The sequence below is a fragment of the Notolepis coatsorum genome, assembly GCF_963971535.1.
Source record: "Notolepis coatsorum genome assembly, chromosome: 15".
NCBI classification, from domain to species: domain Eukaryota; kingdom Metazoa; phylum Chordata; class Actinopteri; order Aulopiformes; family Paralepididae; genus Notolepis; species Notolepis coatsorum.
In genome coordinates, this window is record NC_140179.1 from 90333269 (window position 1) to 90349353 (window position 16085).

Consider the following 16085-nt stretch of genomic DNA (forward strand, 5'->3'; position numbering starts at 1 on the left):
CCCCAAAGTACCTGACAGACTATGCCCGGAAAGGGAGTGACGAGGAGGATAGTACACCTACCCCCGTTGATTACTGCTACAGGGTAGTCAGTGGGGTAACCCCGACCGTTAAAGAGGTCACATTGACCCCCGAAGAGGGCAGACAGACAGTGGGGGGGAAATGGGTGCATTCAACCAAGTTACCAGAGGGCAGACAGACAGTGGGAGGGAAATGGGTGTATTCAATCCAGGAGGGTATTGAAGGCCACGACAAATACAAAGTATGGTTCGTAGAAAATTGCTTAAATGCTGAAGGAGGGTACTCCAATGTTTAAATACGGAAGGAGGGTGGCTACACTGCTTAGATGCAGGAGGATGATACTCTAGGTTTAAATACGGGAGGAGTAGAATCCAGGTTTAAATACCTGATTAGAGTCCATGTCTAAATACTGAAATGGATCCTATGTTTAATTCCATGTTTAAGTACAGAGGTGGATGATTTATCATGTTTAAATACAAAAATGGATCCCATGTTTAAATACAAAGGTGGATGACTTACCATGTTCTCAATGATTTAACCATGTGGGAAAGACCCTGAAACGTTTAGACATGTAAGAATGTAGATCAAGGGAAACACCATGTGATCAAAAACTAGACTATCAGGAGGATGCTCAGAAACTGACAAATGTAAAAATGTACAGAGAAGCTGTGGGTAGCCTCATTTATTTAACAATGTGTACCCGCCCTGACCAATGGTTTGTAGTGAGTAGACTGTCACAGCATTTTGCTGACCCCACAGAGGAGCACTTGGATTCAGTGTGAGTTTGAATACAGACAGCTCACTGGTTTTGTGGAAAACAAAGAAGCAGCCCACAGTGGCACTATCAACTTGTGAAGCCGAATATCTAATCTATCATTGGTATCTAATTTAATAATTTTTTTTTTCCCATTTGATGCCGGAAATGCCGAATAACATGCACGGAGCGAATCAAAAAGCTTATCAGACGCTAGCACGGCCGTGACGTCACTTCAGGCAACTTATGCCTTATGCCCGTCCGGGTCATAGTACTACTGGGCTGGCTATATGGCTATATGGCTCCTGCTAACGTTAGCATTATGTCTACTGTCGTGAACCATTTTAAATCGGGCCATGCAAAAGAGTTTGGGGAACGAGTAAAATGTGCAGGTCCTCTTCTCAGACCTGTGGGGCAAAGCACTGCACACACATCATGCCGGCTAGCAAGCTACACGTCCCGGCATGTTGATACGATTTTAGCCCCACTCGGTGCATCAGTCACGATAGCTATGAGCTAACTAACGTTACAAGCTCAAACACCTTATAACTACTACTATTGTCGTGTCCATAAGTTCCCTGGCAGAATACTTGTGAGGACAAAGGTATACAAAGAGGAGAGAACCATTTTAAATCGGGCATTGTTATGAGTTTAGAGAATTCTGGCTACCAAGCTAAGCTACGTTAGCTAACTTAGCTAGCTACTAACGTTATATACACAATATGTACAACGACACAATGATTTACATTATTACAAATATGGTAACGTGGTTGTGGCTTTTACAAATAGTGGTTCGCTTTAGAGATGAATGGCTATGATCACGGAGCAATAGTGTTAGTGAAACATACATTTTCATTCATCACTCCTCGGCTAGTAGTAGCAAGCCTCAAAGCTCTCTGCTTCCTGCCACTAGCTGTGTGTGACTCTCAGAGCCCCTCACTGCCCTGCACCTGATGTGACGTCAGCATTAAGATGACACACGCACGTTATTGATCCATGGATTAAAATATGCATGTGCGTGGAGCTTGTGGTTTGGTCGACAAAATGTTTGATAAAAACGCTAAAACTGGGTCAATTTCGATTTTTTTCCCCTCTTCATGAAAGTCAGCGTTGGCCTAGTCACATTGTTTATTAAACAAAAATACAACCTGCAAGTTAGCCTTTAATGTGTAAATATTGACCGCCATACTTTGTTGATGTTTTGAATTATATTATTTCCTTTGTAAAATGTTTTTCGAAGAAGTTATCCAGTATGCTAATACAAACCCTAAGTGGGAGTGTTGAAGTCAGAGGTTCTGTGTAGGATTGTTAGTAACTGTCTAACTGCATATAACTGTTTCCACTAGAGGGCGCTCTAGGCAGAGCCACTCAGGAACACCACCAGGTGGCGAGTATAAATAGAGATGTCTCCTCCCATTCTTTCTCTTTCCCCCAGCCTCTCAGTGAGAGGAGAACTATAGAACTGCTGCTCTGCCATGTGAATAAATAAACCACACCAAAGATAGAAACCATGCCTCTTGACCACATTATTGTCGCCCTATAGCCGGATTCTGTCAACAGCTTCCTTGTTTCAAAATCCCAATAATGTTGTGGGTTGACCAGACCCACAGATATTGGGGTGAGTAACAAAAATGCGAATGCCACACCAGGGTTAAGCCTTTCACTACCACACTACAGACGGTTAACCTAGTATGGCAGTAAAAGGGTTAACCTTCTGCTGTGCGGTAGTGAAAGGGTTAAAATATGGTGTCTTAATGTTCCCCGAGCCACGGCCTGCAGGCCCCTGAGATCCCTTACAGCTGTTAACAGCCATCTGTCTTCTGAGGCTCTTCAAGTTATCCATATGCCTCTCCGGTCCAATCGGAAGCTGTCATTCGGGCACTAATTAGATTTTGTGTCAGGATGTTTCAGGGAAAATATGATGTATCTTTTCAACAATTGTATATGACTTCCTTTATACTTCCTGTATAAACTAATCTAAATCTAATTTTAATTATTTATTTTCCAGCACCTCTTTCTCTTTCCCTTGTATTGAATACACATGTTTTCAAATGAATGGTTTCCTTCTCTGCCTGGCTATACCCTACCTACCCCCACACCCAGGAGAAAGCCTTTACAACGCGGGCGGTAGGTAGTGCTCCTGCCCCCAAAAAGCACAGCTAACAGATTAATCAAAGCTAATTAATTGCTTGTGTCCCCCTTCTGACATCATTCTGAATAGCTTTTTGACCTGAGACTCATGGCCTTCGCTAATTTTCGTTCATAAGAACACATTTTCATTGAGTGCACTGTGCCCCCCCCCCCCCCCCCCCCCCCCCCCCCACACACACGTATATTACATACGTGGTGTGTTCAGGTCCACACTGGAGCCCAACGTGTAAACAGGTACGGTAAGAATTACACCAAAAGGTTCACTGTCAGCATTTGTATTGATAAATGTGATCTAGCAGAGGTAAATGGGAAACATTAACCATACTGTCTAGATTGCTTTTGAGTGAGTAACAAAAACATGATCACCACACACACGGATTAACAATCTCTACATTTCTTACAGAGATGGAGAAATCCCAAGATAAATGATGTAGTCTGATCCTACAAACGAACCGACTGATTGGAACGGTTGTTTTTTGACGCTGGAACGTACCATAGATATATGGAACCGAACGTACAGCCAACCCGCGGTGACCCCTGAGATAACAGGTGGACGGAAGCTGGTGGTGACTGACGTGGTGTGTTGTTGTTGTTGTTGTGACTAGTGAGCTGCTGCTACGAAAGCGTGGGACCACTGACTCACCAGAGGGGGCAGCACCTCTCCACTGAATCCTGCCTCTCTCCCTACCGACCCACTCTTGCTCCCTGGAAATCTTGACACACACATGCACACAGGTCATCACAGCCTCTCAGCATCCAATAATGGAGTGACTTATGTTATTGTTATTGTACTGTAGGCAGGCAGCAGGCATAAAATGGAAAAGCAATTAGGTATAGTTCAAGGCTGTGAGTGTGTTTGATGATGCATGGCATCCACTCTCTCTCTCTCTCTCTCTCTCTGTGTCGTGACATCGTCACTCCTCCTCTCTCAGCTCTTGTGGCACATCTGTCTCTTGTTAGGGCCGTGGTCAATGCAGATTCTCATGCTTTTAATAATGGCTCCTGTAAAATCTCAGCAAAGCCAGGCTGACTGGAATCACATGGAACAATATTGTAATTATTATTATTGTTATTATTATCATTAATATAGGCAGTGCAGTGTAAACTAACAGTAGTGTAGCTGGTGTTTTCAGCCCACTAGTGTATATTTGTAATTAAACCTTGCTAAAGATCCCCACCAGATGCATTTTAAACCCTTAGGTTTCTATATTGAATAACAATTTGTATAAATATTATTCCAGCTAATTGTTCAATAAATGACTGAAAATGTCTTCTATACACAGTAGCTCTACACCTTTTGAGAATGGAAGGATCTATGAATATGCTAATTACCAACAAGCATCCATTGATATTTACCAGGAGTTCCAAGTCGGCAGCTTAAATATATTCTTTCATAACATGACCTACTCAGCTTTCCGTGTACATCACACATGCAACTCAGGTTTCAGAGAAGCTCCCTCTCCAGGGGAATAATGTGAAAAAGGCATTCTGCACAAATAACAATCTGTATAGTGAAAGACACGCCTCCAAGGAGTTAATCATTAAAGAAAACACTTTTTTGGTGATCTTCAAAACATGAATGGTGCATGTGTGGGTAATCAAGGAGACACCAGAGGGTTGACTTCTGTACAAAAGAGGGATTTTTTATTGAAATCGTTGTATAAAAAATAGCAATCTCCAGTCCTCCACAGCCACAAGTCATACAGCGTAACTGAAAAGAGGGTCTTGAATATGAGGCTGTGTGACAACTTAACTATGAAAGCTCTTATCCGACTCTCTGCCACATGTAGCTTTCCATAGAAGTGACAGGACTTTTAGACAGATGTATCCCCCAAAAAAGAAAAAACAACATGGGTGGATTTCACCCGCTCCTCCTCCCCGTAGATTTAGTTCAATAACATTCAAATGCTCTTTCAAAAACAAATTAAGTAAACCTCGTTTTATTCCTTATATATATATATATAACTTTTTAAACATTAAACAACTGATTCAGTGCATCCTCCACATCTTAGAAAACCATGTTGAAATGTAAAAAGAATAAAAGGAAAGAAGGTGAAGTGTAGATATGCGAAGGGGTGGGGGTCCCGTTTGTTTTTTAAAGCATAAACAATAAATAAAATAAATAAATAACCACAGCGTGTGGAATGTCTACAAATAAATTAATGAATGCAATGGGAGGGGGGGTGTACACAGAAAGAAAAACACTGTACAGCATTTGTAATAATTAAAAAGGAAATACATAACTGAGGCCATGAATATTGCATTGATTGTGCATTTCGCATTTCAGTAATGTAGTGTCAAGCAGTGAAGAGATGGCAAGAAGCAAGGAACTGAACTCAAAGGAGGGCCTGAACAGTGAACACCCTCCCTACTGCAGAGGGGAGAGAGATAAAGAGGGGGAGGAGAGAAAGAGGGGGAGGGGAGGAGGTTGTATCTGTGTGTGGGTTGAGAGTATTGATGTTTTTGTAGACATTCAGAGAAAAACAGGATCCCATTTGAAAGAGAAAAAAAACACCTGTTCAGGCTGGAGAGAGACAATAGTTGAGTGGGTGTGTGTGTATTTCAAGTACTCCATAGTCAGAGGAACCCCCCCCCTCCTATTTAATGTCCCCGCAGCCTCTTGGCCGGGTGGGCCTTACAGTGACGAGAGAGAAAGGACTGCTGGACAATATATTCACATGTACCATTAATCCTTTATCCGTGTTATCCTATGGTGGGATTGATTTTCTTTTTTTTTTACCATATATCCTAAGCAGATAATGGTATATTTATTGGTGATATGGTGATATTTATTTGTCTCTACTACTGAACCCATTCTACTTGTATTGTCATAATAATCAGGGCAGCTCAGCCACCAGGCCAAAAGAAAAAACGTCCGTTGGTGACAAGACCCCCCCCCCGCCCACCACACACTCCCAGAAAAGCAGCTTTCCAAAAAAAGGCACTCCAAAATCCAAATTAAAACATTTAAATAATAATAATAATAATAATAATAACAAAAACAAGGTTTCTCCAAGCTCTATGAGAGCAGCCAACGACTGAACAGGACGGCCTCGCCAGCTGCATATAACAGCCTGCGAACAAAACATTTCATTTAAATAATATTATTATTAATAATAATTAAGAAATTAAAAAGAAAAGAAATATTGCTGGTAAGACCGCCCCAAACAGCTACATGTTCCCCATCAGGAAACAATAAAAATGAGTTGTAAAAAAAAAAAAAAAAAAAAATAGAATTGGGAAGAACAAACTAGAATAAATTAGAAATTCCCTACACGCATACTTTTTGTTTTACAAGCCCCAGGGGGCAGCAGTGCTCCCAGGCTGCAAGCCTTCAGTCCATATCCCAGCACCCCCCCCCCTCCACATCCCCCCAATAAGAGAGTCTCGTTTTTTTTTGGCTGTGTGTGCTGGAGCTCTCTCTCTCTCTCTCTCTGCCTCAGAGACTCTCCTTGCTGGAGCTGGTGCTCGACGAGGAGTCCGTGTCCATGGTCCGGAGGCGGATGTCCCCGGTGGCGATGGGGTGCAGGTGGTGGTGGTGCGGGTGTGGGTGCTCCTCCTCTGGCTTGGGCGAGTCGACGGGCGACGACAGCAGCGCCGCCGCGCGCATCCAGGGGTGGTCGGCGATCTGCTCCAGGCTCGGCCGGTCGGAGGGCCGCAGGGCCAGGCACCACTTGATCAGCTGTTGACACTCTGAGGAGGAGGAGAAGAAAGCACAGCGTCAAACAGAGTCACTTGATCAGCTGTTGACACTGAGGAGGAGGAGGAGAAGAAAGCACAGCGTCAAACAGAGTCACTTGATCAGCTGTTGACACTCTGAGGAGAAGGGAGCACATCCGTTGTCGCAGGCGGAAGGGTTTCATCCGCTTGTCGTGTAACTCAACATCATAAAATAAGTGTAAAAAGTAGAGCCTGACCAATACTGGATTTTTGGGGCCAATGCCGATATTAGGAATCCCAAAATATTCCCAATATCGATACACTATCTTTATCATTGTTTTTTTTTATGTAGTTCCACACATTACTTCTTCCACCCTCAAACAATAAAGTCTAAATAAATAGAATTATTTTTAATAAAAAATAAAGTGAAACATTAACTGAATTGAGCTGGAAGTTGGAACCAAACTAGTTTGCATTGCATGTTCTACTTTATATTATAAATAGCTTAATCTTCACCAATGATGGATTTATCATTATATTTAGGTAATATGTAGGTATATTAAAAGAAAATACGTCTCGTCGATGTCCTCTCTACTAACTTTAAACCATGTATCCTCTACTCTCATCAACCCGGCTGTGAGATTTATGTAGACAGTGCTAATGAGTCTGCTGAGTATTGTAAACAATGACTGAGTATTGATTGATGAATTAAATAAATCGGTCGGGGAAAAAAAAGAAAAAAAAAAAAGATACATTCGGCTATTTTCAATCTAGACCCCCGTCTTTTGTACGGATCCGATTCAACCGGATCAATCTCGAGCGACGAGGTGGAAACACTGAGCGCTGCAGCTCGGACCCTCCCAGGAGACACGTGTCGTCTTCGGGCTGACATTGTTGAACTCCAGCCAGTTGGAGCCGCCCCAAGAAAACACAACTCACCACCACTACTACACTACACGTCCCTGTTGGGAGTCTGAACAGAGCCCCACAGTGAGCGAAACACACTACTACACTATACTGGTGGCGTTGCGAGAGTTCGAGTGAGCAAACCTACCGGCGGACACTCTCCTTCTGAAGTATAGCCTCCCTCGGAGGATCTCCTCGTCCTGCTCGAAGGGGATGTCCCCGCACACCATGTCGTAGAGGAGCACGCCCAGCGACCACACCGTGGCCGAGCGCCCGTGGTACCGGTGGAAACGGATCCACTCGGGGGGGCTGTACACTCTGGTGCCTGGAGGAGGAGAAAGGGGGAGGCTTTAGTTTAGTTGTGTGTTGTTGTTGTTGTTATGAGACATTATTCATTCCTCTCGGTGCAGGGAGAGGGAATGTCTTAAGTCATCAAATAACCAGCATTGTATGACTAAGGAGAGGCATCCGTCTTCATGATTACCCGCTGAGATGCAGGGAGATTAAAAAAAAATAGAAGAGGATCCACAGAAGGGAAAAAAAAACATGAAAACAGTGCATTCGTTGATTTAAAATGCCTGAGTCACGACAGGGAAAGGAGTTCCTTCACAATGCAGAGAACTGGCTGACCCCGCCTGCCTCCCCCCCCCCCCCCCCCCTCCCCCGCCCCTCAGGGAGGGAGTAGCTTGGATACCAAACAAAAAGCGCAATGTGAGCCCCGTCACGTGAGCAGCCGACTCGGGTTTCACAACAAACAGATGTTACGTGGCTACTGACCTAATACCCATTCAAACTGCTGCCTGTGTGTGACTCACAAGACTACAATTAAACAATGAATAACCAACGGAAACATACAAAAAAAATATCTATATATATATATTGTAAAAAATTAAAAGATACGAATCACGTCTGGGAATTCATTCGTATATGTATCAAAGACATATAAAGCAGGGGAACTTTCCGTTTGGAAACAGCGATTTACATCCACATAGTGCCTGAGGGGGGGGGGACCCTCGACCATAATTTATAAACAAACCACTGCGTCTCCGCCGACGCCGTCACCACGGAATATCATTATAAACACCAAGCAAAGCAGAGCCGTCTAATAGAACATGGCCCCATGGTTACAGTCAAACATAATAATGACATAACATGTCCACCATAACGCCATTAACCCTTTCACTGCCACACTACCAAACGGTTAACCCTTTCACTGCCACACGACAGCAGCAGGTTAACCCTTTCACTGCCACACACGACAGCAGCCGGTTAACCCTTTCACTGCCACACACGACAGCAGCCGGTTAACCCTTTCACTGCCACACACGACAGCAGCAGGTTAACCCTTTCACTGCCACACACAACACACCGGTTAACCCTTTCACTGCCACACACAACACGCCGGTTAACCCTTTCACTGCCACACACAACAAGCCGGTTAACCCTTTCACTGCCACACACAACACGCCGGTTAACCCTTTCACTGCCACACACGACAGCAGCAGGTTAACCCTTTCACTGCCACACACAACAAGCCGGTTAACCCTTTCACTGCCACACACAACACGCCGGTTAACCCTTTTACTGCCACACACGACAGCAGCCGGTTAACCCTTTCACTGCCACACACGACAGCAGCCGGTTAACCCTTTCACTGCCACACACGACAGCAGCCGGTTAACCCTTTCACTGCCACACACAACAAGCCGGTTAACCCTTTCACTGCCACACACAACAAGCCGGTTAACCCTTTCACTGCCACACTACAGGAGGTTAACCCTTAACGGTTAACCGTAACCGTCGGTAGTGTGATAGTAAAAGGGGTTAACCTTCTGTCGTGTGGCCAGCGAGAAAGGGGTTAAATCCCCGTGCCGTTCCCCAAGTCTGTGTCGCAGCTCAGCTCACCGTCGAAGTCGGTGTAGACGGTGTCCTTGAGGATGGCGCCGGAGCCGAAGTCGATGAGCTTGAGCTCGCCGGTGCGCAGGTCCACCAGCAGGTTCTCGTCCTTGATGTCGCGGTGCACCACGCCGCACAAGTAGCAGTGGCGCACCGCCTCCAGCACCTGGCGCAGGAAGCCGCGCGCCGTGGCCTCGTCCAGCGCGCCCTTCTCCGTGATGAAGTCGAACAGGTCCTTGACGAGCTCCGGCCGCTCCATGACGATCAGCCAGCCGTCGGGCCGCTCGTACCAGTCCAGCAGGCCGATGACCCCGCGGAACGACGAGTTGACCTTCTTCAACAGGAGGATCTCCAGGGGCACCATCGCCCCGTTCTGCGAGAGGAAATGATGATGATACGTTATAACTTATAGCCAGCAGGCGAGGGAGAAGTACACAGCCTTATTATGTGATGATGGCATTATTATTACTCCCACCGGTACGTCGTGACACCCATAGAAAGGCAAGACAACACATGCACGAGTGAGCGACTATACTTACAATAGAGCCCCACTCGGTCACTCTCTCCTTGGCGACGTGTTTCACAGCGACCTGGAATAATAAGAACAAACAACAACACACACTATGAGCCACCACACATGTTTGTATTTATTTATTATCATCATCATTTCAGATGTTGCATATCTCATGAAATGATCACAAAGCACAGTGAGAGAGGAACACAGGTCCTTACCGCTGCGCCGTCAGAAATCCGGCTGCCTGCGTAAACGGTGCCGAAGCCCCCGCTGCCCAGCACCGAGCCCACCTGGTAAACCTGCTCGAACGCCTCCTTTTCCATTTTCACTAGTGCGGGGAGAAAAAAAAAGGGGGACACAGTCAAATCTATGTTATAATAAAGAAAAGCATGGTGTGGTAACTGGTGTTTTGGGGTCTATGTGTTGGGGGCTCAGCGACGGCGTCTTCTATGAACTCGTTGCTCCGACAACAAAAATGGAGCTCCTCGCATTTTTTACAAACGAGCGATCGTCATTCAAACGGTGATGTAAAAAAATGTATAATAATAATAATAATAATAATAATAATAATACAGCGTCTTCTCGGACACACGTTTGCATTTAAAGTCGGGCTTTATATACAATAGTCGTGTTGTGTTTGTACACACCGTGATTACAACGTGAAGTAGTACCTGCTTGGAGCTGGATCTTCCCCGGGAGATGGTCCTGGTTGCAAATATGTGAAAATGAACCAAACTTTGACAGCAACATAATTCTCCACACAGAGGGATAATCCTTTTTATAGTTCGTCCGGTTATGGTATAACGTTAAGAAGACTTCCAATCCAATACACACACGAAAAAAGTTGAATTAAAACGTAGTAGAGGTGGTGGGTTTAATAATAATAATAATAATCCAGTGCCGCGCCAACCGCCACAACTCCGCTCCAACGCGCGTCACGACGACGGTTATAAATCCTGCCGTTTCCAGCAAACCGGCATGAAATGAGAATAATAGTGTGTTGATGATGAATGCAGCCACTACTAATAATAATAACAACAACAGTCCTCTACTTGGATAACAAGTAACAACACACTCCGATGTAAATAGTCGTGTGACTGACGAGAGAGAGATTCCCAAACACGGTGTTGATCTCGCGACGAGCGGCCGCGGTCTGTCAGTCTGTCTCCCGGCGCGCCGCCTCCTCACATTTTGACGCGTGGTTGGGATTGGGTATAATATCCCTCCGCCTGTATAACGCTGTGTATACAACGCACTATTTGTTCATAGTACTAGACGCCCAAGGACACATAATGTCTGGAAGCTTTTTTCACCGTGTTCACTACTATCGACCTGGGGAGCTGCCGCGCCGACCAATCAAAATGGCGTATTTAAACACCACGTGTTCTATTTGGACCAATAAGAGAAAAAGTTATTATAATAAAGGCAAAAAAAAGGCATTTGAGCGCACGTGGCCAAACGCCTCTTTCTCTTCCCCTCCCTTTTCCACCGCAGCTCTGCAGTGAGGAGAGGGAGGGAGGGAGGGAGGGAGGGAGGGAGGGAGGGAGGGAGGGAGGGAGGGAGAGAGGGAGAGAGAGAGGGGGGGAGGAGAGAGAGAGGGAGAGAGAGAGAGAGAGAGGGGGAGAGAGGGAGAGAGAGAGAGAGGGGGGAGGAGAGAGAGAGGGGGGGAGGAGAGAGCGAGAGAGAGGGGGGGAGAGAGAGAGGGGGGGGAGAGAGAGAGAGGGGGGGAGAGGGGGAGAGAGAGAGAGGGGGGGAGAGAGGGGGAGAGAGAGAGAGAGGGGGAGAGAGAGAGAGAGGGAGAGAGAGAGGGGGGAGAGGGAGAGGGGGAGAGAGAGAGGGGGAGAGAGAGAGAGAGAGAGAGAGGGGGGGAGAGAGAGAGAGAGAGGGTCGCACAGCATACACGAGGAATTAGGAGGGGGGAGCCTTCATCACCTATGTACAGTTTCCACCCCACCTGCGTACCCCATTTTCAATTCATAATGACATTTATGACATACACAACACATACAGATATGCAGATATATATCATGACATTTATGACATACAGATACAGTACTTTGATGTAAAGGCTTATGCGTGAAATGTTCTTAGACAAATATAAATAGTGGTATTCTTGCACTGTTCATATTTATGTCACGGGGTGTCTATACATACTTGTTAGTTATGTTAATATACTTTTGTAGAGTTAGAGACTGCAGGCGCAAACATTAGACGTCCACAACGTACTTGGCGGGGCAGGAAGAGAGAACTTTTATCGCACATCTCACTGTGTGTTCAGGTCTGTGTGACCTGTTTTCAATGTTTACTCAAATAAATGATACACTGATTTTTTATTTTAAAACTAGATTAATTTGCTTTGGCAAATTTTCTGTGATGAACATATAAAAGAACACATTTTCAACATCATTGAGTGCACACTGTTTTCACATGTTAGCACAAAAAACGAATAGCACTTGTATTGATAAATATGATCTTGCAGAGGTAAATGGCAAATAGTAACCATATATGCTGTCTAGCTTGCTTCTGATTGAGATCAAGTTAACATAATATTTGTACATGAATTGTTATGGCTTTATTGTTTTAAAATCCCAATAATGTAGTGGGTCCACCAGATCCGCGAACATTGGGTGAGTAACAAAAACGCCACATAAGGGTTAATGGAAAATGAGTGTGCGTGTTTGTCTATTAGGGAAAAAAAGAAGGAAAAAAAGATATTCCTTTATTGATCTCCCTTGGGCATCATAGCAGCACAGGGGAGGGGGGGGGGGGGGGTACAGGTATGGGCAGGGTAATAGAAGACAGACATAGCCCTTGTTTGCTTGGTAGAGATGGTTTGGGACGAGTTGGACCGGAGAGTGAAGGAAAAACTGCCAACAAGTGCTCAGCATTATGTGGGGACTCCTTCCAGACGGATGGGAACACATCCCACACTGTGGTGGAGCGTCGTTTCAATGACCCCCCCCCCCCCCAGGAGCCCGAAGAGGAGTGGGTCTCAGGCGTAGCGGTCTTGAGGGTGTGTAGTAATAGAGACCATTGACAGGAGGTATATAGGAGGGAGCCGTTGCACGGAATGTGCCAGGTCGAGGACCTTGAAACAGATTTTGTTCGACAATGGAAAGTGCCAGTGTAGCTCTCTGAGAAGTGGGGTCACGTGTGCTGACTCTGGGAGGTTGGAGATCAGGCGGGCTGCTGCGTTCTACCTTGCCTATATTACTCTACTCTGCTAATCTGTCTATACTACTACGCACTCAAGACTGTAGCAGTGTAGCACCCAAGTTCAACAGTTGTTTGATGAACAATGTTACCCGCGCCGCCAGAGTTGTACCCTTCCTGTTGATTTTCTGTTCATGTATGTGTTGCCCCACACTTCTACACGGTAACTAAAATATGGCAAAATAAGAGAACAATACAGAATTTGCATTGCCTTGTAATCTAACACATACTCTGTTCAAAACAGAGATATTCTTAGACATCTTTGTTTTTACATATACTATGTGATATTTCCATGTCAAATCATACTAAACATGTGCTTCAAATTAGTACATGAAAACACATAAATAAATACATGTGTACCAACAAGACATTGCAAGTATACACTACTTTACAATACTTTAAATTATGTACGGGAAAATATGTAAACAAAATAATTAAAAAAATTACTTGGCGCACCCGTGAAGACATTGTGGTGGTGGTCAGTGTTTACATAGTCTGCTGTCCTAGCCTACAACTTTGTACAAAGACTGTGAATGCCATGTTTTTTGTGTGTGGATGCACCCTGTTTGATGGAACAACCCTGTGCTTTCCCCCCCATGGCTGTGTGCCCAAGACTGTGATAATGGAATGATTGGTGGATGAGTGGGCACAGCTGTGGGGAGTTTGGATTGATTGTGGGAAGACCCGCCTATGCCTTTTCTTTTCCATTGCATGACGAGGATGAGGAAATGGAGAGAGCTCTCTCCATATCAGAGATCCACTAACTGGGGCCGACAACACATCATCACCCCCCAGTTAAGTGCCTTCTTGTTAACCTGCATGTATATGGTTGGATATTGAACTGTAATCAATAGCCACTGATCAAGGTTTCTCCTCCTCCCCCAGTTGGATTGTCTCTGTGGGATTGACCAGACGCAGCCGGAACCAAGTGGAGGATCCGAGTTTCACACAGAGATTGTACATCAATGCACACACCCTGTGTGGGAGCTAGCTGGTGGGAGCTATTTAGGCCAGGGCACTTTTAATCCCCATTTTGTTGTGTTTTTAATATATAGCTAAGTGTGTTTGTGGACAGGTAGCATTTCTAGTTCCCCATTTACCATCCCTTGTGTCTGCTTGTGGCATCCACGTTGGTCCGTAGGGGGGAGGGGTGCTTCCGTTGGCCGTAGTATACTGTGTACAACATTTGTTATCGGTCACCAAGCAGAGTTTTGTTTTGCATGCCATTGTGTAACCACAGGGAACTTAGAGAGTGCACGTTTAACTGTGTGGAATTTATGCGTGAGTGTAAAACCTGCTACAGTGAGCAAGACACTTAACCCATAACTGCTTCCGACGAGCAGGTTGGCACCTTGCACGGTCGCCCTCGGTGTGTGTGAGTGAATGGGTGAATGTGAGGCGTAAATTGTAAAGTGCTTAATAAATGCAGTCCATTTACCTTGGTTACACCTTCGTCTGTTATCCTGTTGTGTTACTGTGTGGGGAAACTTATGAAAACTAGTCCGGGTTGGATTTCCTTGACCTGTGACATTTACAGTAACACACCTGACACAGCCTTGGCTCCTGTTGACCTTTCCACTCCCTTTATCTCCTTCAAGGTCTGATAACCTGTGTGTGTGTGTGGGTGGACACTGTCTAACTAATGGACACCTGTGTGTACTGTACCATCGTAGAGTTCCAGGGAACCTTATCTTATCGATGTAGCCAAACCGTAAGCGGTGAACTTATGTAAATGCACATTATGGGTTACATATGGGCAGTCTGGGGCAGCCTCTTCAGCCAGTTCATGATCTTCAACTTCAAATAACTTTATTTTCCTTTCGAAACTTCATTTTGCAGTGGTTAAAAGACAAACATGCAGTCACAATACATAGACACTCGCCACTATAAAAAAAAAACACCAGCTTGAAACTACAGTAAAAAAAGAAAAGTCCGGCCTCCACCAGGTGTTCAGCAGTCTGATGGAGGTTGGCACGAAGCTATACCTAAGCCCCTTTTGTTCAATGTTGAAGCTCTGTATCGACGGCCTGAGGGCATTAGTTTGTAATGGGTGTGAAGGGTGTGTGTGTTGTCCTCAACTATTTGGGAGGCCTTTTTAACTATGCACGGCAGTGTGACATGCCATCTCGCTTAAAATATGTAAATAAAGTACCAATCCACCACAGGAAGAGGTACATAATGTAGCCATAAGTAATATATTTATGTATTGAAAATGTAACATGTGTATGTATTACAAATAAGTACATAATATTACATATTCAAAAGCTTTAAACTTTGAAAGTTTTCAGAAAACGTTTAAGTTCCCCTGCTGACATCATACTGTGACAGCACAACGGAACATGTTTGAGTTCCATTTGAATAATATAAATAATATGTTTGGTAAGGCTGTCCCCGAAGCCTGTTTTTGGGATTCAAACTTCGTTTTTTAAGCGAAATGTTTTTAAAACACAAAGGACACCTCTTTCCTATCGTAGTAAGGTAGACAATGAGCTACAACCTTGTTTTCACCTAAACGAGCCGTCCTCGGAGCTGTACATTTAATAATATTGATCTCTATGTGCAGTCGGCTGTGAGGCAAGTGCACAGCCAGGGACCGTCTAAAAAGTGCAACACCGAAAAGAGACACTACAAAAAGATTCAATAACTTCACTGTCATACAATATGGTCTGATATTAACATTCAGTATTCAATATTGTCTGATTCAATATTAACATTCAGTATTCAAGTAGAACAGCTAGCTAGCTGTTGTGGACACTCACCTTTCCACAGCAAAACGGTAGGCAAGGCACCTTGGTTGAGAAATGCAGGTTTCAGTCTGTGTTGTAGGATAGACAGTCTATATCCTGTCTCAAGATACACAATGAGATCTTCTTCTTCTTCTTCTTATTTTGATTTTTGAGAGAATCTTGAGAGAATCTTGAGAGAATTGTTGGATAATATAGCACACACATGTTCTAGACTAGACTGACTAG

The 16085-nt window shown here is 44.7% G+C and overlaps 1 protein-coding gene across 2 annotated transcripts; it reads right to left on the bottom strand.

Annotated features, from left to right (window-relative positions):
• Positions 1-5842: 5842 nt before the first annotated feature.
• Positions 5843-11039, bottom strand: LOC311241377 (serine/threonine-protein kinase pim-3-like). 2 transcript variants are annotated; one of them, XM_084330174.1, is made up of 6 exons: positions 10572-11039; positions 10119-10228; positions 9926-9976; positions 9396-9759; positions 7639-7815; positions 5843-6617 (listed from the first exon to the last, which is right to left on the bottom strand). In XM_084330174.1, the coding sequence occupies exons 1-6, from the start codon at positions 10648-10650 to the stop codon at positions 6364-6366; spliced, it is 1035 nt and encodes a 344-aa protein (XP_084186300.1). In that variant the 5' UTR covers positions 10651-11039; the 3' UTR covers positions 5843-6363. The 2 variants fall into 2 exon arrangements, with proteins under 2 accessions (XP_084186300.1, XP_084186299.1); XM_084330173.1 differs by having other exon boundaries at positions 10548-11039.
• Between the last annotated feature and the right edge of the window lie 5046 nt (positions 11040-16085).

Bases quoted from the DNA above. Each gene is read 5' to 3' on its own strand.
- LOC311241377 (XM_084330173.1), bottom strand. From the start codon at position 10,650: ATGTTGCTGTCAAAGTTTGGTTCATTTTCACATATTTGCAACCAGGAC. The intron at 10,229-10,547 runs GTGTGTACAAAC...TCCCCGCACTAG, and splicing joins TACTTCACGTTGTAATCACG to TGAAAATGGAAAAGGAGGCG. The intron at 6,618-7,638 runs GTAGGTTTGCTC...CCTCCTCCTCAG, and splicing joins CAGAAGGAGAGTGTCCGCCG to AGTGTCAACAGCTGATCAAG.